Source organism: Hylobates moloch, unplaced genomic scaffold (genome assembly GCF_009828535.3).
Source record: "Hylobates moloch isolate HMO894 unplaced genomic scaffold, HMol_V3 SCAFFOLD_19, whole genome shotgun sequence".
Taxonomy (NCBI): Eukaryota; Metazoa; Chordata; class Mammalia; order Primates; family Hylobatidae; genus Hylobates; species Hylobates moloch.
In genome coordinates, this window is record NW_026652294.1 from 58,752,104 (window position 1) to 58,779,000 (window position 26,897).

At 38.9% G+C, this 26,897-nt stretch overlaps 1 protein-coding gene across 5 annotated transcripts in view; it reads left to right on the top strand.

Moving 5' to 3' along the window:
- The first annotated feature begins 2,921 nt into the window (after nt 1–2,921).
- The window catches only part of SLC24A2 (solute carrier family 24 member 2), a 275,941-nt gene continuing 251,965 nt past the window's right edge, over nt 2,922–26,897 (top strand). The window contains exons 1-2 of one of the 5 annotated variants that reach the window (XM_058432002.1): nt 2,922–3,055; nt 18,185–19,267. In XM_058432002.1, coding sequence (XP_058287985.1) covers nt 18,338–19,267 — 930 coding nt within the window. In that variant the 5' untranslated portion in view covers nt 2,922–3,055; nt 18,185–18,337. Of the gene's footprint in view, nt 3,056–5,325; nt 5,458–15,840; nt 16,323–18,184; nt 19,268–26,897 lie in introns of those variants that run through there. The other 4 variants (XM_058432003.1, XM_058432004.1, XM_032139770.2 and 1 more) reach the window with 4 other exon arrangements.

Consider the following 26,897-nt stretch of genomic DNA (forward strand, 5'->3'; position numbering starts at 1 on the left):
CAAGAGACCCAGAATAGCCAAAACAATATTGAAAATAACAGTGTTAGAGGACTCACACTTCACTATTTTTCCACAACATCAGAAGATGTACCAAATTAGTTTATTGTCAATATCATTTCTTCTTCACTAAATAAAATTTCTTCTTCACTAAATGCCATTTTTTCATCACTAAAAACAAGAGAAATGTATATTTTAAAAAGATGAATTTAATGGGATATGAATTATATCTCAAGTTATTTTATTAATGGAAACCCCAATGCTCCAAATTCTTTTTAGTTTCTCAAATAATTTAACTATGCCCTTTCACAATTTCTAACAGTAGCATAATCTCCAAACTGCTTTTCAACTCTTAGCACCATAAGCTGACAACTGAGGTGCAAATATTCCTCTAATTTTTATTATTTCATTTCTCATCTCTTCTGAATTATTGGGTAATTCTCTCTGATGTTTATTTGATGAAAAGTAGTAAATATAAAGTTATTGAGAAAACATTTATTATATTTTTATGGCATTAATCATAAGCGATTGAATATGGTTACTTAAATAGTGCCAAATTAAAATATCCAGATTTTTAAAAAATTATAGTTAAAACTCCAGACTTTCTCCCTAACATTACACTGGCACAACTGTGTAAAGTCCAGTAAGGTTTTTATGTCAATATATTTCAGTGAAATCAATTTTTCTCAAGCACCACCAACAAAATACTTTTATAGATCTTTTATATGTCAGCATCCCAAGACTAAAAAACAAAAGAGCAATTTTCAACTCTCTCTTCAAAGTATTGAATTTTTCATTTAAAGAAAATGATTGTTTGTTTATATAGAGCAGATGAAGCTTTTGCAATAATAATTAAAATTTTACTGTCTTATGTTTTCCAAAGGAGGCATTCTCATTTCAGTACATATCTTCTTAACAAGCCAGAACTACACATATAGATTACAATGTGTCCTCTCTCAGTCCATTCAAGCTGCTATAACAAAAATACCGTAAACGGAGTGGCTTATAAACAATAGAAATTTTTTTCGTACAGTTCTAGAGGCTGAGAAGTCCAAGATCAAGGTGTCAACAGATTCAGTGTCTGGTGAGGGCTCACTCTCTGCTTCATGTGGCAACTTCTTTCTGCATCCTCACATGGTGGAAGAGGCAAATAAGCTCCCTAGGACTTATTTTGTAAAAGCACTAATCCCATTCATGAGGGCTCCATCCTCATGACCTGATCACCCCCTAAAGGCCCAATCTCTTAATACTGTTGCATTGGGAATTACATTTCAATATATATGTTTTGAGGGACACAAACATTCATACCATAGCATGTCCATATTAACATTATTATTTTTCTGAAGTTTTATTAAATATTCATGCCTAAAACTGATCATTATTTTTCTGGACTTTCACATAATTTCATTTACTTTTTCAAGAATTTGATTTTTAAAACTTTTAAACATTTTTATTATTTTGCCCATTCTTGATGGTTGTTAATAAATGATTGTGACTCCTTTGTTTAAACCAAGAGATTTAATAGATCATTATTCCTAATCAGATAAAATATTTAAACATTTAACATTTCTACCTTTTAATAATATAGTTTTGATATCATTTCTTCTCCATGTTACCACAGATCCAAACAATTCCTATTCGTTGTATTTAGCAGAAATGTTGAGAAACATATCCAGACTTTGTTGTTCTTTCATCCTGGGTATTTGTATTCAGTATATTATAAGGCCTTATTTTTAAAACAATATAATATACACTTACACAAGATTTACAACACAGTAGCTATGAAAGACAAATAAAAACCGATGCAATAGGAACTATAATTCCATGATGAAGATAAACTGGTGATTCTCCCAAAATACAGAGTTTTATAAAGAATACACAATGTATCTGCATTGTTTACTAGACATTGGCCAACCAGTCATAGAGCTACAAATATTTCTTAGATGTTGTGACAGGTGGCCCATGTATCAGGGGTTGTTGAGACATCCTACAATATTTCACTTCAACTAACAAATTTACTCTAAAGTTTATTATTATAAATCAACTTAGCTGCTTATCATGTTACTATGACATAATGTCCCAAGTGGTATAGAAGTATTTCAATATTTTAGCAAACAACCTGTCCACTATCAGCTCTAGATCTACATGGGCCTCTCCTTGTAGGGGCAAGAGAATTATCTTTAATAAAGGACGACCTCTATTGCAGTCTGATATGTTCTTGATTTATAGAAAACTAATAAAACATGAAGTATTTAAGAAAAAAAACAGTGATTATTTCCTAATACTGAGAAACAGGACTAGCTGGATTTCCTAGGCGGACTAAAAATCCCTAAGCCTAGCTGGGAAGGTGACCACTTCCACCTTTAAACACAGGCTTGCAACTTAGCTCACACCTGATCAGTCAGATAGTAAAGAGAGCTCACTAAAATGCTAATTAGGCAAAAACAGAAGGTAAAGAAATAGCCAATCATCTATTGCCTGAGAGCACAGTGGGAGGGACAATGATCAGGATATAAACCCAGGAATTTGAGCTGGCAACGGCTACCCTCTTTGGGTCCCCTCCCTTTGTATGGGAGCTCTGTTTTCACTCTATTAAATCTTGCAACTACACTCTTCTGGTCCGTATTTGTTACGACTCAAGCTGAGCTTTCACTCGCCATCCACCACTGCTGTTTGCTGCCATCGCAGACCTGCCGCTGACTTCCATCCCTCGGGATCCAGCAGGGTGTCCGCCGTGCTCCTGAACCAGCGAGGCACCCACTGCCACTCCCAATCCGGCTAAAGGCTTGCCATTGTTCCTGCACAGCTAAGTGCCTGGGTTCCTCCTAATCGAGCTGAACACTAGTCACTGGGTTCCACGGTTCTCTTCTGTGACCCAGGGCTTCTAAATGAGCTATGACACTCACCGCATGGCCCAAGATTCCATTCCTTGGAATCCGTGAGACCAAGAACCCCAGGTCAGAGAACACGAGGCTTGCCACCATCTTGGAAGTGGCCCACCCCCATTTTGGAAGCAGCCTGCCACCATCTTGGAAGCTCTGGGAGCAAGGACCCCCTGGTAAGAATACTTTCGCTATGGACTTTAGCCAAGACAAGGCTGGAGGCCCATTGGCCCTCCCTGTGGATTACATATAAGGTAAACTCACCACTGGTTATTGAGAGAAGTAGAGTGATCTATGGGAGAACATCAGCAGAGAAGACTCATCCTCTCCATCCCACTCATGAAAGAGAGACACAGATTAATTCCCAGATAGTTCCCAGAAGCAAGAAACATACTCCAAAGGAAACAAGAGAATCTTTCCACACTGAGATACATGCATAATTATGTCCATTACATCATTATTTATAACTGGAAAACAACAATAGGGTAATAGGGGAATTGCTAAATAAATTATGATTCATATGTGAGATAAAATATTAGGCAGCCTTTTGAAAAAAAAAGGTAGTCTCAGTAAATGTAGTAGTACTGTATAATACATGTTTTTCCCACTCACCTCATAAAAGTGCCTCCAAATCAACAATAAGACAAAATCATACAGTGAAGGAAATTCCATACACAATTAACCCAAGAAATGGCTCTATTTGTAACTAACAGAAAGAATTTTTGCAAAGTACAATGATATTTGGACAAATTGAATTTTTTAAAAAGTAATAAAGTTCCAGAGCTCAATAATATTCCCTCAAAATAAGCGATAAGGCAAGAGAAATCTAATTTCTTGCTTGCAACAACAAAAAGTGAAGATACAGACTAATAGAGTAGGAGAGGCTATACCTTGGGGCCTCACTTTCTCATCATGGATTGACAAGGCTACAGGGGTCAGAATGTGGGCACAACATATTATTTTCTCAGACCTGGACTTCTATTCCACAAGTAGTGGGTTGAAAAATGCCTTCCACATTCATGCCCACCTGAAACCTCAGAAAATGATCTACTCCAAATTTAGAAATCATCCTAGATTTACAGTGGGCTCTAAATCCAATGACTAGTGTCTTTATAAGAAGAGAATAGAGAGAGATACACAGAAAAGAAAGCCATATGAAGAAGATGGCAGAGACTGCAATGATGCAGCCACAAATCCAGGAATGCCAAGAATTTCTGGGAGCCATGGAAGCTAGAAAGAGACAATGAAGGATTCTCCGCTGGAGCCTTAACCATGCTTGATTTCAGATTCCTAGCCTCCAGAACTGTGAGGGAATAAATTTCTGTTGTCCGATGCCACCAAGTTTGTGGTCATTTGTTGAGGCAGCCCAAAGAAACTAATATACCAATTAAAAAAACAGAGAATGATGGAGAGAGGGGAGAGTATTAAGCATATTTATAGTGGTGACCAAAGTGGACTGAATAGAAATAAACACCAAATTATTAAACACAAAACATATGCAATCTATTAGCCCTCATTATGAGCCATGCTGTGAGCTGGTCTAGATGTACTTTCTCACTGCAGTTAGAGGAGGCTAAAAGTTAAGGCGAGATCTGGCTCATGCAGAGGATCTATAGGTTTTATGTTATCTGTGGTTTTAAGCTGATTTTAAGCTGACAGGTATTTCAAATGACTCCGCCTCATTTCTTACCTCCCATTCCTCTCCAAACTTCATAAGCTAAGTGCAGGCATGTAGAGAACTTACCACAGTAAAAGATGAGTGAGTAAAGGACACAATATGGATTCTACCAAATAGATAAACATAGAACGTGGCAGGAGTTGAAAGAAACATCACATGCAGAAGGCAGATAAATCATATACAGAAGAAGAATTACTTTAGGAAACAGAAAAAGTGTATCAGGCAAATACTTCAGCAAAGTGTTTTCTCTCAGAAATAAAAATGACAAGGGCTTTTTCTAAGTAGATAAAATAAAAAAAGCTAAGAGAATTAATGAAAGATAAAACTGGAGAAATAAGATAGTAGGGGGAAAAAGCATGAGTTAGAAGAGTTGAAAAAAGAAATTGAATATAAGAAAACCAATAGAAACAGTAGAAATAAAACTACCATTAGCAACAGCAAGAAATAGAATAAAACCTATTCTTAAAAAGAATTAGTAGAATAGTGTAGAAGCTTTCTTTGAAAATCCCATGAAATAAAATGAAATGAAATACAACAAGAAGATGAAAATGAGGGAGGAGATGCTACAGAGGATGGAAAGGTGATATGTGCATAATTGTAATTATTCCCAAAGAAGATGATACAACTAGAAACAGAAAAAAAGTCATATTTTTTAACCAGAAATAAAGATTCAGAAAGAAAGGGCATACCTTATTTGAGAAAAAGTAGAGAGAGGTATAAATAGCTATAGCTATAGATCTTCACTGAGACTTGCCATTTGTGTTACAGAACTTCAAAGATAAGAAGAATACTTCATGCATATGAGCAGATAAAGCAAGTAAAAAAATTATGGATACATGTTTCTCTACATTAGCAAACCAGGTGACAGAGTCAGTGGAACAGTATCTGCAATTTCCAGGGGTGTGTGTGTGTGTGTGTGTGTGTGTGTGTGTGTGTTATAAAGGATTTGATCAAACTTATTGTTCATATATGAAAGCAATGGAAAGATTTATCAACATTAAAGATCTCACTCTTAGGCCCTCTTTGTAAAAATGACTTGGTAATTAAATCCAGCTAACCAAGGTATGAATTAATATAAAAATTGTACAAGTAAGAAAATCATATTTTGGAAGAAGTAGATGGAGTATGCAACTTATTCAGTAAAGGACTAAGGCTAACTATGGCTGTAGGAATTATTTTGTTCTATAAAGTTGGGAAAGGAATTTTAAGAAAGAATGTTAAGTTCATAAATGGCCTTGTTTTTAGCAACAAATCAATACTACTAACATTGACAAGTCAGCAAATATAAGTGTAATTTATTATATAAAAGAACAAATGAAAGAAAATGATGAAGCATTAAAAACACAAATATCAAATGAGATGACAAATTTTAGATAAAACATAATTCAAGCAACTAGAATGAATAAACTAGTTTATTAAGTGAAATTTAATCTCAGATTAAAAAATAAAATCCAATTCTATATAAACATGATACAGTCTCCAGGAAAGAACTCGCGTATACAAGACTTCTGACCTAATGAACTGTAAGATAATAAATGTATGTTGTTTTGAAACACAAAGGTTATGGTAATTTGTTACAGCCTACAATAGAAAACCAATAGAGCAGAGGCACAAGAAGGGGCTGAAAATAAGAAGCTTGACTGAAAATCTTAAAGGTGCAATTATATCTGCAAACACCGTTCCCCATCCTTTATGGCCAGGAGACTGCCCCTTCCTGCCCTGGCAAAAAGAGGGAGGTTGATTCTCTGTAGAAGCTAAGCCAGAGTTGTTCTAGGACATCAGGCAAAGCTGAAGATAAGGGTAAGCTACCTTAAAATGTATAAAGTGAATAATAAAAGTCCCCCAGCCTCTTTTTTAGCTCGACTGTCATACTGCTGGCAGCCAAACACAAATACTTCAGAGAAGAGCTTAGAGAACCCACTCTGGGGAAATTGATCAGCCTAAGAGAAATTATGCACAGATACTGACATGTGTTTCTGGCAATGAAATGGTTGCATCCTCACTTGATTACTCTACAGTAAAGACCTCTACTTGGCAGGTCACATCCAAGCAAGAGCTTTCATTAGCATTTTAATGCCTGATTTGTAATTAACAGACACCAAAGATCACCAGATATTTTAGAAAGGCCTGTGATATGAAAACCAGGCCAGAACAAATATAGTAAAAAGGAACTTGTGGGAAACAGAAACTTCAGGGAGCAGAAGAAAATACACAATAAGCTACAGTAAACAGTCTCATTAATTCAAAGATACTTATCGAACACCTACTACAGTAGGCACTCATTGTTCTAGGCATTCAACATAAAGTAATGAACAAACCAAATAGTTTATACCTCATGAAACTTACATTATGTCAGAGACATAAGAGAAGCTACTAGACCTATGAAATAAAAATGGGAAACTGTAATAGAAATATGCAAAGAATAAGATAGAACTTCTTTAAAGTTAAAAATGTGAGGACTTTTTACCAAGAGAAGAGTTAAATGATAAAGTTGATGAATAGAAAATGGAGAAAAGATAAAGCCTTAATTAGAGGACTAGGCAAGGAAGGTAAATATCAAAATAATAGAGATTCCAAAAAAGAAAAAGAAATGGAGAGAAGAAAAACTTTTTAAATATACACAAAACAAGTTTCCCAGATATTTATGAGTTTCTAGGCAGAGAATAATGAATGAGAAAAGATCTGCTCCAAGGTACATTATCATCAAGATATAGAACACTGCAAGTAATAAACTTAAAGATCTTCTCAAAAGAAAAAATAGATTCCATCAAAAAGGACCAGGAATTCAAATGACATCAGGCTTCTCTACAGAAATAATGAAATGTCAAATACAGTGAAGAAAGGATTGCCTCAAAAATAAGAAAGGAAGACGATTTCTAACCTAGATTTTCACAAAGCCATACTTTGAAAATAGAGTATGGGAGTTGGATAAAGACATCAAACACACACAAGGATTCAAACATTTTCCTCCTGTGCCCCATTCTGGGGAAGATACTGGAGGCTGTGCTCCGAAAAGCAAAGGAGTAAACAAGAAAGAGACTTCAGGACACAGGGTTTTTAACACAAAGAAGAGGCACAGATAATTCCTAGAATGAGTACCATGTGGGAGACGTAAAACTTGGGCATGGGCTGTCAAGGAAGAAACAAGAAACAGGAAGTTCAACTGACATGTTTGAAAACAGTGAGGGGAAATGAACAGTTATATCAGAGAGTTTGGGGTGAATTAGTATACTATGCAGCTCAACTGATTCTTTTTTTTATACTTTAAGTTTTAGGGTACATGTGCACAACATGCAGGTTAGTTACATATGTATACATGTGCCATGTTGGTGTGCTGCACCCATTAACTCGTCATTTAACATTAGGCATATCTCCTAATGCTATCCCTTCCCCCCCCCCCCCACCCCACAACAGGCCCTGGTGTGTGATGTTCCCCTTCCTGTGTCCATGAGTTCTCACCGTTCAATTCCCACCTATGAGTGAGAACATGCGGTGTTTGTTTTTTTGTCCTTGCAATAGTTTGCTGAGAATGATGGTTTCCAGCTTCATCCATGTCCCTACAAAGGACATGAACTCATCATTTTTTATGGCTGCATAGTATTCCATGGTGTATATGTGCCACATTTTCTTAATCCAGTCTATCATTGTTGGACATTTGGGTTGGTTCCAACTCTTTGCTATTGTGGATATGCCGCATAGTTACATAATTATAGGATGTAAATGGTGACTATTAATGTATTCCAAGTGGTAATATAACTATATGGGAAGAATGGAAGAGGGAATATGGTGAGATGGAGGCTTCAGAGAGGGAGGGGGGAGAATATTGTGAGAGGAAGAAATCCACCTCTTCCCTGATAAGAATTTAGTAGCTAACATCAAAATCAGAAAAATCAAGAGACAGGAAAGTGACCCCATTACTTTGAAAGATGGTCCTAAGTACCAGGAAAAAAAACTTTAAAAAACAAAACAGCTAAAACCTTTGAATATGGTTCTTTCTAGAGACCAGAAAGCAGAAGTTTCAGGGAGAAAGACTTACAGTTTTTCAATATAAATTTGGAGTATTTGAGGGGTTCAATATATGTCACCTGTCTTCCTATCTTGGCTTCAAACAAATTGAGAGATGAGCAAAGAGAGAGGCAAGTGGAGAGGAACTGTCACTGTTGTTACTAAGAAAGGCCAATTTGGAGAATGGTGGGCATGAACCCCAAACAGGCTTATTACCTGAATCCCGGCATTGGGCCAGGGGGTGGTGGTGGGGGGGTGCCTGCTCACACAGTGTCAGGATGCTGAGGGATACCCCCCAGCCCACTACACCCACCACATATGTACATACTGTATGGAAGAGATGGAGGAAGCTTTGTTCCAGCTGAACAACTTGAGACCCCTCTCCACAACCGAGCTGGGAAAATAGTGACATTCCTTTCAATTTTATGAATTGAATAAAACAAGTATTTTAGTTCAGTATTCAGAAACCATAGACACAGTAGCACCTTCCTTCTGGCTTGTCCTATGTTTGAGGCTCAAGGCACATGGCTCCTCTTTCCCAGTATTTTAAGCTTTATTTTATGTTGAAATTCTGAACCAGAAATAGGTAGAGTCTAGCTTAAGAAAGAAGGCAGCAGGAGCACAATTTTTTTTTTCAGTCATAAAGAGCAATGCTCCTTGCTTGCTTTCCGAGTGGGCTGTCCTGCCTTTGTATCCTCTTCTCCAGCATGCCTCCTTTACCAGTATTATTTATCCTTATTTCCTTACTGATGTGGCTCTGAGAGACACGGAAGCACCCTGGGGGACTCTCAGGAAGTCCCTGCTGGAATCAGTAGGAATAGTAGCCAAGGGTTGAGACTCCAAGTCCCTTGATGAAATGGACAGACCACACTTCTGCCCTTGGAGACCTCACACTGTGGCTTTTTTTTTTTTTTTTTTTTTAACTTTCCAACTTTTAGGTTCCAGAGGTAAACATGCAGGTTTGTTACACTGGTAATTGCATGTCACAGGGGTTTGATGTACAGATAATTTTGTCACCCAGGTAATCAGTAATCCTCACCCTTCTCCCACCCTTCCCCCTCAAGTAGGCCTCCATGTTTATTGCTCCCTTCTTTGTGTCCCTGTGTACCTGATGTTTAGTTCCCACTTATAAGTGAGAACATGTGGTATTGGTTTTCTGTTCCTGCATTAATTCACTTAGGATAATGGTTATAACCTGTCTTGGTGCTCAGGAGCAATGAAGCTGAGCTGGTATTGCAAAGAGAAGCTTAATTTCAGGGCTTCCTGGGCATTTAAGGTCAGAAAAATTCCTGTTCCTAATGTAAAAATAATAGGCATTCATCTCTTCTCACCTCGTAAGTGAATAAGAAAAGAAGAAAGAGCAATCATGTGGGGGTTGGCCTTAAGTGCTGTTGTAGAAATCTCCGTCAAAAGCAAAGAAGCCTGCACTTTCATCCCTCAATCCCACAGAAATTTTTTTCTGCTTTTATGGTTCTCATTGAACCGAAAAGGAAAGCCACCAGACAAAAAATGAGCCAAATGCAAAGGAAAACAAAATCAGTCCAGGTTGAGAGGCCTGAGGAGAACATTTCTTAAAGAACATCAGGATATTTTGATATTTATATCTGTGATTTTTTTAAATAAGTAAAGCAGATCCTCTTAGGAAGTAGACAACTATCCTTGATTGTTGACGGGCTGTTGGTAGAAGAAATCCATAGGTTCTAAGCATATAATCTCAGCAGGAAAAATGCAACTAACTCTTAGTTAGGCAGGGACTATCATATACTATGAGGTATAGTAGAACTCGGGCTTTGGAGCCATTATTGGATTCAAATGGAGCTGTTTGATATTGGGCAAGCTACTTAACCTCATTGAGCCTCAGTTTCTTCATCTGTGGATAATAATAGTGATAAAACTCATGAGATTGAAAAGAGATTAGCAAACACTCTAGTTCATGGTAGGTGTGTAACATATCAGTTCCCTTTTTCCACCACTGATGCCCATTGTGGTAGTTATTATTGATAATCACCAAATCTTTCCATCCTTCTCTGAAGCACACAATGCAACTGCACTTTCTTGCTCCCTTGAAAATAGATATGACCATCTGATTTGCTTCAGTCCATGAGATACTAGCAGCAGTGATGCATCACTTCCAAGCTGAAGCTTTAAAAGCAAGTTCTAGGTTTGCCATGTATCTTTTCTCTCTGCAACAGCAAATGGCAGTGCTCTAGATAGTGACCAGCTTGGGGTTAGGAGTTAGGATGACACAGCAAACTTCACAAAGGACAGGTAGCACAAGTGAGAAACAAAAACCTTGTTTTAAGCCACTGTGATTTTTGAACTTTTTGTTACCATAGCATAACCTACATCCTCCTGATTGACTCACCTTCCTTTAAGTAACTGTACTTGCCATCATCTTAATTCACTCCACAGATATGTATTAGCCAAAATGCCAAGCACAGGGCTAGATGCTGAGAAATGCATGATACTGACTCTTTGTTCTCACAGGGCTCACAGTAATGGGAGGAGAGTGAGGGTCATTGTCAGGAGTCTTTTAAAAATATCCCCAGTTCTTTTGTTTAGCTAAAGTCAAGGTTTGGAACTACTGGTTTTGTGCACATTGAATACTTCATAAGTGTGCTGATTGCCTGCAATTTTAATAACAGAAAAGCTAGAGATTTTAATAAAAGTCAGAAAAAAGGTGGTACATGTGGAGAGAATGAAGAAAGAAATGATTAACAAAGTAAGTATGAGTACTGTACTTTATTTTGTCCCTGGGTTGCCCACAACTTTCTGACTCAGCTATCCTTTTTTTTTTTTTTGAAATGGAGTTTTGTTCTTGTTTCCCAGGCTGGAGTACAATGGTGCTGTCTCGGCTCACTGCAACCTCCGCCTCCCAGGTTCAAGTGATTCTCCTACCTCAACCTCCCAAGTAACTGGGATTACAGGCACCTGCCACCACACCCAGCTTTTTTTTTTTTTTAGTAGAGACAGCGTTTCACCATGTTGGCCAGGTTGGTCTCAAACTCCTGACCTCAGGTGATCCACCTCAGCCTCCCAAAGTGCTGGGATTACAGGCGTGAGCCACCACACCTGGCCCTCAACCATCTCTTTCACCTTCTGCTCGTGGCAGTTTACTAGAATTTTTTTCCCTTGAGACTGAATGTCAAGTCAAAAACAATAAAAAATTGCTAATCATTACTATGACTCCAGAGCTACTTGCTTCTTTAAAAATTCCTGAAGTTATAAAATATAAAGCCAAAGCAATGAATTTCTAATGGTAGAATTGTAGACACAGTGGCCCCCTGGGGATGTTATTTCAGATGGGGCAAGGGGATATTCCTAACCCTATTTTAAATCATGCCATCCTAGATAGCTATGTGAAAATTATATGGGTGCTTAGCAAAACTATTAACTAGCACCCCTTTGGCAGTTTTATATTAAAAATCCTTTATTAGCTTAGGTATGACCTAGTGATTTTTAAAATTCATTACTGATTTTTGAAAGCCTCCTCTTCAAAACGAAAAGAGCCCATTGTTCTTAACTGGTAATACCAGTGACTCCTATAAACTATATGTTAAAACCAATCTTACAGCTAATAGAAGGGTAAATATGATGCCAACTAATGTTTATACTTATACAAGTATCTACAAATATAAAGAAGTAGCTCCTTAATGATTTCTAAAAAGAGACCCATTGATTAATCTACTTGAGTCTCTTAGCAAATGCTCCTGTTTAATAACATTTGATGGTAGTAAATTTTCTCCTGAAGCTACCCTTTCTTTATGACTAGGCAATAAGTTCTGTGGATCTGGGAAACCTACAGTTGTTATTCAATTCCTCTGCTTCCATGTAGTGTGACTTGGACAAATGACAGGCCCTGCTTTTCTCCATTACTACCAGGATGGAAGGTGTAGCCTTCTCAACTGTTGTGGCAATTAATTGGCAAGTTCTTGCTCAACTGTCAAATCTTCAGTCGAATATGGATCTCATTGAGACGCTTTGGAACTGTGTGTCAAATAATTCTAGTCCCTCCTACAACATTTATTTCCCCCTTCTCCCTTACTGAGAGCCCTGATTTTCTAAAAGATGACTATGTGCCCAGTTGAAATACCGTTTACACTCCCTTGCAGCTATGTCTTGTGACCAAGTCGTGATCAGTGAAATGTAAGTGAAGCACTGACAGAGTCCCTTCCTAAATAAAAAGACAAAGCCTAGCAAGGAGCCCTTCTGCCTTTCACCCTTCACTCTTTCCCTTCTTCCCGCCTAGAACACAGATGTAATGCCAAAAGAACAAACCATTTTGTAGCCATGAGGATAAAGCCATACATTAAGAAAGACAGATCAAAGGATCTGCGTTCCCAGATAGCATCTTGAAGCTATTTTATAAACCCTGGGCAGTCTGCTTTCAGACTTCTTTTTACCATGAGAAAAATAAATTCTTGTTTGGTTTAATCACCAAGAATGAATTTTTATTATATGCAACCAAGTGCAAATCCCAGCCAATACAATCTATGGACTCATGAAGTCTTCATCTGGATCTCATTCCTCTTCTCACTGAATCAAGACTCAGGGTCATCTCTGGGCTGTAGGGGAAAAACCTGAAAGCATAAAAATTCTAGAAGATAACATAAGAAAAACTCTCCTAGACCATTGGCTTAGGCAAAGAATTCATGACTAAGACCCCAAAAGCAAATGCAATAAAAACAAAAATAAGTAAATGAGACCTAATTAGAAAGCTTCTGCACAGCAAAAGATATAATCAGAAGAGTGAATAGACGACCCAGAGAGTGGGAAAAAATCTTCATCATCTGTGCATCTGACAAAGGACTAATATCCAGAATCTACAAGGCACTCAAACAAATCAAGAAAAACATAAATAATCCCATCAAAAAGTGAGCAAAGGACATGAATAGACAACTCTCAAAAGAAGATATACAAACAGCCAACAAACATGAAAAATGCTCAAAATCACTAATTATCCGAGAAATGCAAATTAAAAACACAAGACACCACTTTACTCCTGCAAGAATGGTCATAATTAAAAAGTGAAAAAGCAATAGATATTGGCATGCATGTGGTGAACAGGGAACACTTTTACACTGCTGGTAGAAATGTAAACTAGTACAACCACTATGGAAAACAATATGGAGATTTTTTTTAAAGAATTAAAAGTAGAACTACTATTTGATCCAGCAATCCCACTACTGGGTATCTACCCAAAGGAAAAGAAGTCATTATATGAAAAAGACACAAGCACATGTTTGTTTATAGCAGCACAATTAACAATTGCAAAGATAACCAACCTAAGTACCTATCAACCAAGTGGATTAAAAAAATGTGGTATATGCCACAGAATACTACTCAGTCATAAAAAGAAATGATGTCTTTTGCAGCAACTTGGATGGAATTAGAGGCCTTTATTCTACTCAGAAATGAAAATCAAATGTCGTTATGTTCTCACTTAAAAGTAGGAGCTAAACTATGAAGACACAAAGGCACTAGAATGATATCATACACTTTGGGAGCTTCGGGGAAAAGATTAGGAGGGTTGTGAGAGATAAAAGACTACATACTGGGTATAGTGCACACTGCCCAGGTGATGGGTACACTAAAATATCAGAACTTACCACTAAAGAACTTATTCATGTAACCAAAACTACTTGTACCCCAAAACTTATTGAAATAAAAATTTAAAAACAAAAACAAACAACAACAAAAGATCCTGGTAGGAGCAGTATGACATGGTTGTAGAAATAATGTTTTTAATTATGTTAAAATATTTTCTTTTAAGCAGAACTTTGTGCATGATATTCCCCTCTGCACCCCATGTAGCCAGAGGCACCTATTGCCTCAGGGAAGAATAGGATTGTTAAACTAGGAAAGTAGACAAAGGCAGGGTAAAAATAAAGCCTAATTTGTTACCCAGAGGTCCATTTTGTATAGAAAAGGCAAAACAAATGCACAATTGTTTTCCTTTTCCTAAAACAGTTTTGAAAATTACGAGCTGGTTCCCTCTCAACCATCAAGCAATCAATCTGTTCAGTTGTTTTTAAAATATTATCAATTAATAGATATAATCATGTTTGATGTGTTTTAAACAATTGCGATTATCTTTTTTTTTTTTTTTTTTTTTGATGCTCAATTAGCCCATCTTTGGTCAGTGACAACCTATTTGAATTGTCCCCTTCTTGACACAATCCTAGTGGTAGTTGATAGTTTTCTTGCTTTCTGAAAATATTTACAGATAAAATGATATGATGCTCTGGGATTTGCTTCAAAATGATGACACAGCAAAAAGGGGCATAGATGAAATATGACTGTCCATGAGTTCATAATTGTTCAAGCTGGTGATGGCCCCATGGAGATTCATTATACTACTTTCTTACATTTGTATATGTTTGAAATTTTCTAAATTAAAAGTTAAAGATAAAAAAATTCAGTCAGGCACCTATAGTCTGCAAGCACTTGGGAGTCTGAGGCTGGAGGATGGCTAGAGCCCAGGAATTCAAGACAAGCTTGGGCAACATAGCAAGATCCAGTCGCAAAAGGAGAAAGAAAACAAAAAAAGTTGAGTCTTGAATGCCTGGCTTTGATTGGGGGGTGGGGGGAAGAAAAATATTTCTAAGTTCCCTAGGCTTCCCTTTACTTATTGATGAGCAGGCACAGAGGCCTGACTACAGAGCTGTACTCTAAGTCAGAGGTCATGAGCTCTCAGGATATACCCATTACCCTCATCGTAAGGAGGGCATGAAGAAACCCTCTTGGATGGGGGAGAGAACAGAAGGATGGAGGGTAAGAAGAGGGGGAAATGTGCCAAAGCTTTCAGAGCTTCACGAGTTGGGTACCTCTTGGCAGCTTTGCTGGTGGTCACAGGGTTGGGTAAAAGGGGTTCCCTCACTACCAATTTGCCTTACCACCGTCTTCCATTCTTTGGCCCAGATTCTAGTCTCTCATCCCCAACAACCCTGATTCTATTTCTTGTGGTCATGGGGATCTTGCTTTCCAGACAGGACAGGAAGGAGCACTGGGCAGGAAATCCCAAGGCCAAAAGCCAAAGCCTGTCAGTGATTCAAAATGACACGGGGTCTTGGGTCTCACTTCCATCACCCATGAAATGAAAGGTCACCCTGCAAGACTGAAGCCCCTGCAGTGTCCCAAGCATCCAAATCCAACACTCAAGAAACTCTGGACCCCAACAGCCTGTCCTGCAGGCCTCCGTGCCTTTTCACTGAACGTCTTTTCCACCATTACACATCACATCGCCTCCTAAAGAAAAGCGCGACTGCTATCACTTTTTGCAGATAATTAGGCGGTGCCCAGCATAAGATGACCCCAAAGTTAACAGCACTTTCAGGCTTTGTGAATTAGGCACGTCACCGACCTGTACGATTTCTCCTCTCTGCCCTTGCTCGCCTGCAAATCCTGACCCCCGTCCACACTGCGGAGAAATCTCCTAAGAGACGGCTGCCAGCGTCGCCTCTGCGCCCAGGAGGCGTGGAGCAAAGGACTCGGGAGCTGAGCGCGCCGCGGCCCCGCTCCCAGCGCACAGCCCAGAGGGAGGGGCCGGCGGGGGCCGGGCAGCGCCAGACTCGGAGCGCCGGGCTCACAGCGGCTCAGTCTCCTCCCGAACCCAGCCCCGGCTGGCGAGAGCGGCAGCCAGTGCGAGCCAGAGCCCGGGCCTCAGAGCGGGCAGGCGGAGGGCCGGAGAGGGCGGCGGACTGTAGCGGCGGGCCGCGCTCGGGGGCCCCGCTGTGTGCGCGTCCTCCCTTCTTATCCTGGTAAGTGCAGGCGGCTGCGCCCCGCCTGCCGCTGTAGCCGCGGTGGTGGTCGTCCCGGGGTCCCGGTTGCTCGCATACCGTTGCTGCTCTGCAGGCTCACAGGTGGCTCTGCCGTGGATGTGGGCGCCCCAGGCCCCGCTCGGAGTTAGCCAACTCTCTCTGCTCCGGGGCGTGGATTTGGAGCCCCTGCCTCTCCTATCCTTGCTTTTGGCTTGGGATGGGGGGCGCGGGGCAGGGCCTGCCGTCGGGGGAGACGCGCAGATGGGCGCTTCCCTTCCCCAGCCACCTACAAACGACTCAGGGGGATGCGGGCCAAGCGCCTCACCAAATGGAACCCAGCTCCAAGCTCACAGGTGGGGCGTCTGTCCTTTAAATTTATTTTCCTATTAATCCACCAGGGAAAGTTTGGGACCACGCAAGGCAAAGTTGGGGCGCGGCTGGGGGCGAACTTCTCCTACGGAGGCAGCTCCCGGGGAGACGAGCGATGGGCTTGCAGGGGGAGCGAGGATCGGGCTGGAGATGACTTTGCGCCCGGGGAGTTGAATCTGTCCCTGCTGGTCGCCCGGGCCGGGCATTTACACAATCCCCTGAGTGCTGTGAATCGCTTAATCGTTCCTGCTAAGCGTTGACGTTCGCAGCCGGCTGGGAATCTCCGTGATGGGTTCGGGTTATCTCAGGAGTAGCAGCAACTCAGCGGGATTGATTTGTGCTCTTGCTTTGCTCTGAAAACCTGAGCTCCAGCTAATCTCAGTATTTAAGTGGCGTGTGTTTAATTAGCTTATTTTACACCTGAGATTATCTCGGCGACTGCCTCCTAAATGAAATCGTTGGTATGGAAAAGAATAGTCTTTTTAAAGAAAAACTAAAAAGAGAACTCTTCAGAATATCAGCTGTCATGTCTGGCTATTTTACCCATCTCCTCCGTGGGATAGAGAAAGAAAACTCTGCTTTGGATATCTAACCTATTAGAGTCAGTGGTGGAGCTATTTTGGGCAGATTTTGTGGACAGAGGTATTGCTACAAATTGCGTATTGTTTATGAAATACACATGTGGTCTCTCGAAATAGCCTATTTGTTATTTCACTGCATTGGGAGTTGTTTGACTTACTAAGCTGCCTATTTTAAATATGACTAAAGGTTGTTTTTTTAAAAAAAAGATTTCGCTGAAAACAATGTCTAGATGTTTAGGGAAGACAGCTTGTGCATGTCACCAGAATATTTTTTTGTAAACTTAAATTTGTAAAGGACTGCTTTCCCACATCTGATAAAGGAGAGACTTTTTATGAAAAATAAGATCTGATATCACTATGTGTGCAGAAAAAGGTCACTGAATTAAAGAAACACTCACTTTCCAAATGATAGGTTAAATCAGAAAAAGTTGCCTACAACTGAGAATTATATAATTGGACCAAAATAAAACAATGAATAATTGTTAGTTGCCAAGTACCTAGACAGTCCTGAAAGAAGTGGGACCTTTATAGCACTGGAAGGTTGTTACATGATTTAAGATGAGATAATCTGATAGATTTTCACCTGTAAAATTTGTATTCATACATCTGCATTCTCTACACGTAACATTGGATTTACCAAAATATTTATTTGGGTTTATACATACATCTTCATAAGTGCCACATCCCATACTAAGTGCTACATATGTTTTTACTCATCTTGAAAACAATCCTGGGTGGTAGGTACCGTAATTGTCCCCATTTTAAATGAGGAAACTGAGGCACAGAGAAGTTACGTAACTTACCCAAGATCGCACAGCTGCAGGACAGGACTTTATCATATCTGCAAAGATCTTTTCATTAAAAAGACATGATTTTATGATTTACTTATTCTCGTTTTTATTTTTATTTAAGCATAAATGATGAAAGTTTCCTGTGAAGCATAAGAATCCCTGATTGTGAAAGTGCCCCACAAGCATCGTTAACTATAAAGTAAGGAAAAGTATGAAAGAACCATCTGGTTGAGTCTAAAGTTGGAAGATCACCATATCCACCAGAAGACCCAGGATGGATCTGCACCAAAGCACCACCATCACTTCCCTAGAGAAATGGTGTTTGGATGAGTCACTGGCTGGCTGCAGAAGACATTATAATGTCAAGAAAAAACTGAAGTTAATTCGAATCTTAGGCCTTTTCATGGGTCTGGTAGCCATTAGCACTGTCTCATTTTCAATCAGTGCCTTTTCTGAGACAGATACACAGAGCACAGGAGAGGCCAGTGTTGTAAGTGGCCCTAGGGTAGCACAGGGTTACCGTCAGAGAACTCTCTTAGATTTAAATGACAAGATTCTGGATTATACTCCACAGCCACCTCTTTCTAAGGAAGGCAAGGCTGAGAATAATACAGATCATGCCCAAGGAGACTACCCGAAAGACATCTTTTCCCTCGAGGAGAGAAGAAAAGGTGCAATCGTTCTGCATGTCATTGGAATGATCTACATGTTCATAGCCTTAGCCATTGTCTGTGATGAGTTCTTCGTTCCTTCTTTGACTGTCATCACTGAAAAACTGGGCATCTCTGATGATGTGGCTGGAGCCACCTTCATGGCTGCAGGGGGGTCAGCCCCAGAACTTTTCACATCTCTCATAGGGGTATTTATCGCTCACAGCAACGTTGGCATAGGCACAATTGTAGGTTCAGCAGTGTTCAACATCCTCTTTGTTATTGGCATGTGTGCTCTGTTTTCTAGAGAAATCTTAAACCTGACATGGTGGCCGCTCTTTCGAGACGTGTCTTTCTACATTGTTGACTTGATCATGCTGATCATATTTTTCCTGGATAATGTCATCATGTGGTGGGAAAGCTTGCTTCTCTTAACAGCTTATTTTTGCTACGTGGTTTTCATGAAATTCAACGTCCAAGTAGAAAAATGGGTGAAGCAAATGATAAACCGCAATAAGGTCGTCAAGGTGACAGCACCAGAAGCCCAAGCAAAGGTTGGTGATGGTGGATTTTTATTTAATGCTTTTCTTGACTACAGTTCTGAATTATGATGTTTTTGAGATCTGCAGTTCTTTTGATGTGATGGTGTTTGGGGCTCTTGTGGATAGCAGATTGATTCTGCAGTTCTGTGATAGCTAGACTAACATAGCAGTGGCAAAAATAATTTTGGGGTATTCTTGCAGATGTTTACTAAGTTCCCCAGCTACTTGCTTCAGAGTAAAACACTTGTAAATATAGGTTACGTAAGCCTCCCAGAGCCAATTCAGCAGTTATTTGTCTCTTATTTTCTGAAAGTGGGCATAGTGATTTTGTGAACAATTTAATTTTCGTAGGAAAGTGTGTATGTGCCTGGAAAGTTGCAAGGCCTTTTCTTTTTAAATGAACGCATGACAATTACCAAGAAAGAACCATCTCTTTAGAGACGTCCGAGGAAGAAAGTTTGTGTCACCATAGCTGTACCTTCCAGTCAGCAGCCTAGCCCAGCAGGGCTTGTGTTATTGTTGTCATGGCTGTTTTTCTTGATTGACACAATCATGTCTTAGGTCACTTGACCAGGAACTGATCAGCATCCATTGTAAAGAGAATCATTGGCCAGCCCTGCCATCTGCATCTGCATCACAATGACCCATTTTTCACACCATAATAAACATGACCTCAACTATTTTTAGAGTAGAATTTGAGGGAGTTTTAATAACAATAGTGGCCATCCTACCACTTAGGTGAGTGGAAAGCAGATTGGTAAAGAGCTTAGAAGTAATTCCTGCAAACACATAAATTATTTTTTAAATAGTGGACAAGCAGCATCAATACAATTGTATGTGGTATTGTAATGGAGTTCTGATTTATATCCTAGCTGTGGAATGTCATCTCTGAATGCGATTTTAAACAGAAAGCCAAAATACATACATAGACTTTTCATGCCAGCATCTGGGAAAATTCTCATATATGCAAAAAACAGATGTTTGAGCAGGGGGTGAAAGATTTTGTTCAAAAAGAAAAGAAAAATGATATTAATTTAGTTAAATTTACATAATTCTTTTATAGCCAAGTTTGATGACCATCCTTTTCATTGCAGCCATGAAATGGAAGCAAAGTGCAGGATAAAACACTAGTAATATTTCTACTTGTACTACCTTTTTTCTAACATTTCTCTTGTATACTTGTTTGTTAGAAACTATAGTAAAACCAAAAAATCATTTAGCAAAATATATGGCAAACAAGCATTCAGATGTGACAACTGAGTACATCTCCTTCAGGGCATAAAATAGGACCATCATTGGAAGTTCTCCCCTACTGTAACTTAGCAGCCAAAAAGATGATCCCTCAAGTGCTCTCCTCGAGTCTGTTTGGGTGGTTTACATTGATAGTCTTGTGTTTATTCCAATTAAAGTACTGAACGATTGTCAAGGAACTGCTTATTTTTTAGAGGCAAGGAAATGATTCGATGTCTTATAAATTTCTTGGGCACATCAATGGTGAAGAGTCTTTTTGAGAACTCAGTACTTTCTTGTTTTCTTACACCCTAGTGGAACTTCATTAACTTAGAGGCTTGGCTGAACATTATATTGGCAACATTTATGAAAAATGAATCTGCAGAGCAATCCAATGGTGTATGTAGGATTGCGGAAGGATTTTGTATTCTGATTTTAGTGGGGCGGAAGATGGTTTAGTGGAGCGGAAGATGGTTTCATGCGTTTTAGAAATAGCCTTCCAAATATAGGTTTGTAGACTGTATTTAGTCAATTATAAACCATTCATTAAAGTAGCCCTGGAATGATCTTTACCTGCTCAATTAGGTGACTGTTATGTCATTGTTGTGATTATTTTAAAGTCAGAAATTCAGGTTGTCATCCCTTAATCCTTGTTATTTGTATCCATAATTTTGTGCTATACTTAATATTGTGTGTTCTAAAATTTGGAAATTCTAGATTTACTTGATTAAAAAAGAAAGCAGATTATATTATTAACTATTTCTGTTTCTGATTTCCCCCCAAAATGTGCTCATTGTATTGTTTTCCATTTAGCACCAAATAGCTTTAATTTATTCCAGTTAGTCATTAATGTTTATTTTGACATTCGATAACTAATGAAGTAGAGATTTTTTTCTAAACAAAGCTATGTCTCATTTTGTACTTCTCAAAAAAATGCCAGAGCACAGTCACACGTTTTTAAGTGGAACGTGCATAAGGATGTGTGATTTCCTTTAGGAAATTTCACTTGCCAATTTCACTTTTGAATTATTGCTGGAATTTTTTCAGTAATTACAGCCTTTATCATATGCCTGATTTCAGAAACTTAGGAAGGTTTGCCCCCCAAGCACTGAACATAATCACATCTCTGAATGTGATTTTAATGTAATTTGATTCATCCCGAAAGGGGGGTGAATCCTGGAGTGTGGTCATCTAGGCACCTGGCTGCAGAGTTGAATTCTGACTGTGTAGCCTACCTTTCTTACAGAAATTAATGCTTCTGACATCACCAAAACATCTAGGAAAAAAAGGCTTTAAGCCAAATGCGGCCTTCAATGGAGTCTTCGTAGAGAGGAATGTGCTGTATAAGAATTTAGTAAGCAAAATACTAAGCATGGTTTCATGCAAAGTCACTTCATTGTCCTATTTGCAAAATTATGGGACATGGAATTTGGGAAGGTAGAGGAAACACATTTTAGATATTCTTATACAAATCATCAAATGGTTCTTGCTAAAAAGTCAACTCTGCTAGGCTCTAGGCAGTGAATATCTTTGAAACTACTTGCTTCATAGACAAATAGAAAATCTTAATTTGGTTCCATTGTTGATGATGTACATCATAGGGTAACTGTGAAGCATGGAAAAATGTGAACTGGCATTTTTTTTCATAGTTAAAGCAACAGTTTCTCATCTCATTTAATTTCTCTACCTTGTGTGTGGTTCTTATTTTTATTATTGTTATTTCTTTTAGTGATGTTACTACCCTTTTTAAAAAGTTATATACTATCATGACACAGTGAAGAGACCCTGGGGCTTTAACTCAAAAACGAAAGAGTTTTTAGCCTGGTTGTGTAATAAGCCCAGTGATTTCAGAGAAGTCATTTTAAGTCTCTGAGCCTCAGTTTCCTAATTGGAAAATGAGAATAATGATACCTACTTCATAAGATTGGTAAAATTATTAAATGAAGAAATGAATGTTAAGCATCTAGCATGATCCTTGGAAAATGTGGGTTGTTTTCAATAAATGTTAATGCCTTCCTTTTATGTTTCATTCTTAAGTGAAAAATGAATTGGAATAAATTATTTTAGATTCAAGAGTTATAAAACATTCCTTGAAGACTGAATTTGCTCCAGTGAATCCTGGAGTTAAGCAGGCCGTTATACCCCTTAGGGTTATATAATATTTGCTGTATTATAATATTCATAAGCTCTAGTTCACATACGGTGAATATAAATGAGTCAAACATTAACTCCAAGGAAACTTCAAAATGTCTTTATTTTGTTCTGAAATTTTATTATTTGGAATTTTGCTTAAAGTGAGTAGCCCATTGGCTGGGACTTAGCAATATTCATGCTAAGCAGAGACTTTTGCTTTTGGGGTATTTTTATTTATAGATGTTTGGGGCTCTCTTCTTAAAACGTCTGTATAGCTGGTTAAGAATAAGTTTGAGTCCTGCAGGATGTGAAGCAGTTAAGTTTCAGGTCATTCGGCTCATTTTGCTGTGCTCCTAGCCTGGCTGCTGGGGGCCGTTGATCTGTTATGGTGCTAGGCTGTCATTGGCCTAGAAAGCAGCTGTCCATGGTATTTAACTTCGTCTTAGACTTGGCACTGTAATCTGACAGCAAGTTGGCCTGGTTCTAATGAAGGGCACAATCTAAATAAAGATGCTTAAAGCTGGATAGTTGGAGGGCCAGACTACTTAGTAATTTAGGTGTGCTTTGCTTTATTCAGTTTGCGTGTTTCTGAAAAGCTGTAAATGGTTTTAGCAATTCAAATTGTGATTAATGTTCTTTGGAAAATCAGGATTAAAACAAAATTATTATAAATATTCTTCATAAAGTGAAGTAGTCCTTGTAAAGTACTAAACCATAAATAATTGTATAAGTAAACATGTGTTGCCTCAACTTTGCTTAAGACACAGAATTTATTAGTAAAATTAATATACAAACTTCAAAGTAGGTAAGATGGTCCTTATATTAAATAAAAAGATGTATTACTTGATAGATTTGGAAACTAATTCTCTGTCTTTCTTAAAAGAAAAAAATTTAGGCATTAAAATTCTTAACTGACTGTGAAAGTATTGTGTTTTTCTAGGGGTACAGCATGGTGATATTTTCCTTATTTTGTTTCCCTCTACTTATCCTAAAAGTAAACCCATCAGTTACTGCTTGTGATTCAGAGAGTGAACAAGGCATTTTGGGAGACCGAGAAGGGCCCAGTGGATTTTGATACACACAGTTCAAATTGCCCTTGGCCATTTCCCTTGCTATTCTGGTTTCCCCTGGCAACAGATGACCTAAACTTTGTGAATCCTAGAGAACTGGAGTCACCATATCTCTCCCTTCCACCTTCCCCTACTTCATCCATTCCTCTCTTTGTCCTTCTTTTCCTCTTCCCTCCTTTTCTTTTGTCCCCCTCCCCTCTTTTTTGTTAGAACTAGATAATTTGTATCTTAACTTTAGCAAAGAATGGGATCGTATGTTAAGCTACTCTCTGGGGACACTGGGGACACAAGTAGATCCACAGTGTGGATTTGACAAGTTTAGTTTTTCCATCCTTTTATTTTCAACCTTGTTTTGGTTTAGGTAAGTCTGCAGTAACCAGAATATACATGCACTTTATTTAATTCAGTTTCACAAGCATTATCTTTTAACCGGAAAGTTTAGTTTGTTTATATTGACTATGATTACTGTAACATTTGGATTCTTTTTCATCATGTTATTGTATACTTTCTATTTGTTTTGGCCTTTCTGTTTCTTTTTAGAATTTTTTCTTGCCTTTTTTTGAATTTGTTTCTAAATCTGTTTTTCCCTTTAATAGTTTGGAATGTATACACTCTATTTTGAGACGGAGTCTCGCTCTGTCGCCCAGGCTGGAGTGCAGTGGCGCAATCTCGGCTCACTGCAAGCTCCGCCTCCCGGGTTCACGCCATTCTCCTGCCTCAGCCTCCTGAGTAGCCGGGACTACAGGCGCCCGCCACTGCGCCCGGCTAATTTTTTGTATTTTTAGTAGAGACGGGGTTTCACCGTGGTCTCAATCTCCTGACCTCGGGATCCGCCCGCCTCAGCTCCCAAAGTGCTGGGATTACAGGCGTGAGCCTACACTCTATTTCTATCATCTTGATGCTTGCCTTAGAAATTTTAACCTGTGTGGCCGGGTGCGGTGGCTCACACCTGTAATCCCAGCACTTTGGGAGGCTGAGGCAGGTGGATCACAAGGTCAGGAGTTCAAAACCAGCCTGGCTAAGATGGTGAAATCCCGTCTCTACTAAAAATACAAAAATTAGCTGGGCGCAGTGGCAGGCGCCTGTAATCCCAGCTACTCAGGAGACTGAGGCAGAAGAATTGCTTGAACCCGGGCTTCAGAGGTTGCAGTGAGCCAAGATCGTGCCACTGCACTCCAGCCCGGGTGACAGAGTGAGACTCCATCTCAAAAAAAAAAAAAAAAAGAAATTTTAACCTGTGCATTTAACTTAACATAGTATAAAGTTAATTAAGTTGTTTACACTCCAGCTAAACAACCTAAGTACCTTAGAAAATTACTCAGTCACCACTTCACCCATTGTATATAATTCGAAGTCCAGAATTTAAGTTCTACCTTGATGTGTTTTTTGTTTGTTTGTTTGTTTGTTTTTGTTTTTTGTTTTGAGACAGAGTCTCGCTCTGCCACCCAGGCTGGAGTGCAGTGGTACGATCTCAGCTCACTGCAAGCTCCACCTCCCGGGTTTACACCATTCTCCTGCCTCAGCCTCCCAAGTAGCGGGAGTACAGGCGCCCGCCGCGACATCCAGCTAATTTTTCTGTACTTTTTTGCTGGAGACGAGGTTTCACCATGTTAGCCAGGATGGTCTCCATCTCCTGACCTCGTGATCCTCCCACCTCGACCTCCCAAAGTGCTCGGATTACAGGCGTGAGCCACCGCGCTCGCCTACCTTGATGTTTTGTAAACAGCTTTACTGAGGTATAACTTTCGTTTTTTAAGCCTCATAAATTAGACATTGTCATTTTACCATCAATATTTTTAGATTTATCCACATATGTACTGGTTTTTCTCCCTCCTCATTCCGTCTTGTATACCAAACCTTTTATCTACAGTTTTTTCCCTCTACTCCTGATGTACATTCATGATGTTTCTTAATCTGTTAATAGTAAATGCACCTGATTTTTATTTACTTAGAGTTGTATTTCACTTTTGTTCTTGAAATATAGGACAAAAGTAGTGAGTAGAAAATTATTTTCTCATCCAACTTCGATAATAATATTCCACTGTCTCTCAATTCCATTTTCGCTGTTGAAAGACTACCATCCGTGTAAACATTGCTCCTTTATAAGAAATTCATCTTTTTTCATTGACTACTTTTAAGGTTTTTGCTTTGAGTGTTTGGCATTTTCCTTAAGATATGTCAGGTGTGATTTTCTTATTTAGGTATCCTCTATTTGTGACTTATTAGGCTTCTTGATTTTGAGGATTAGTGCCTTCCAACAATTTTGCCTCTACCCCAATCTTCCTATAGTCTGCCTTCTAGAATTCCAGTTACATACCTTGTACTGTCTTATCTTCCATGTCTTTTCACTGTTCATGGTTTTCTATCTGTGATCCTCATCCTTGTCATTTCTTTATATCTACCTTCTAGCTTCTCATTTTCTCTTTAATTTTGTCTAATCTGCTTGAAAGCTCATCTGTTAAGTTTCTAATTTTAGTTATATTATTCATTTCTACAAGTCTTATGTGGCTCTTTTTCAAATATATTAGGTAGCTTTTCATTGTTTCTAATTTCATCATACTTTTAATGCCTCTTTTATTCCTCTAAACATGTTAAGTATATTTATTTTTTATTTCATTGTTGATAAATTTTGTGCAATATCTTTGTTGGTCTAGTTTTGTTGTTTCATTGATTCTTAACCATGAAATTTTTTTAAACTTTGAGCACATATTTCTTGGAACTTTACCTGTGGAACTCCACTGAGGCCTGGGTTTTAAGTACATTCCTCCAGAGAGGATTGCTCTCATGTCAAAGGTCTGGGAGTACTACCAACTGGGGCCATTCTAAGCTACATGTTTGACTTTTTTACTACCCAGGTAGTGTGAATTCAGACTGCAAACCCATATGAGTGAGCCTGTGCTTAAAAATTCTTAAGGGAGATTCATCTTTCTTCCCCATCTTCAACTTTCAGCAGCACTAAAAACCAAGACTCAAATAGACACATCCTACCATCTCCCTTTGCGAGGTAGATTTTTTTTTTTTTTCTTATTTGCTTACTGAAAGTGTCAACCCTTCAGGAGTCTCAGCTTACAGATAGAGAAGTTCTCTGAACTCCCTTCCCACTATCAGGCCTCATGTTTGTACTTCTAAAAACCTAGTCTTCTGGCTGCTAAGGAATGGCAAATACCTTGAAGGCAAAGCAATACAGACATTTCTGGACTTGTATTTGG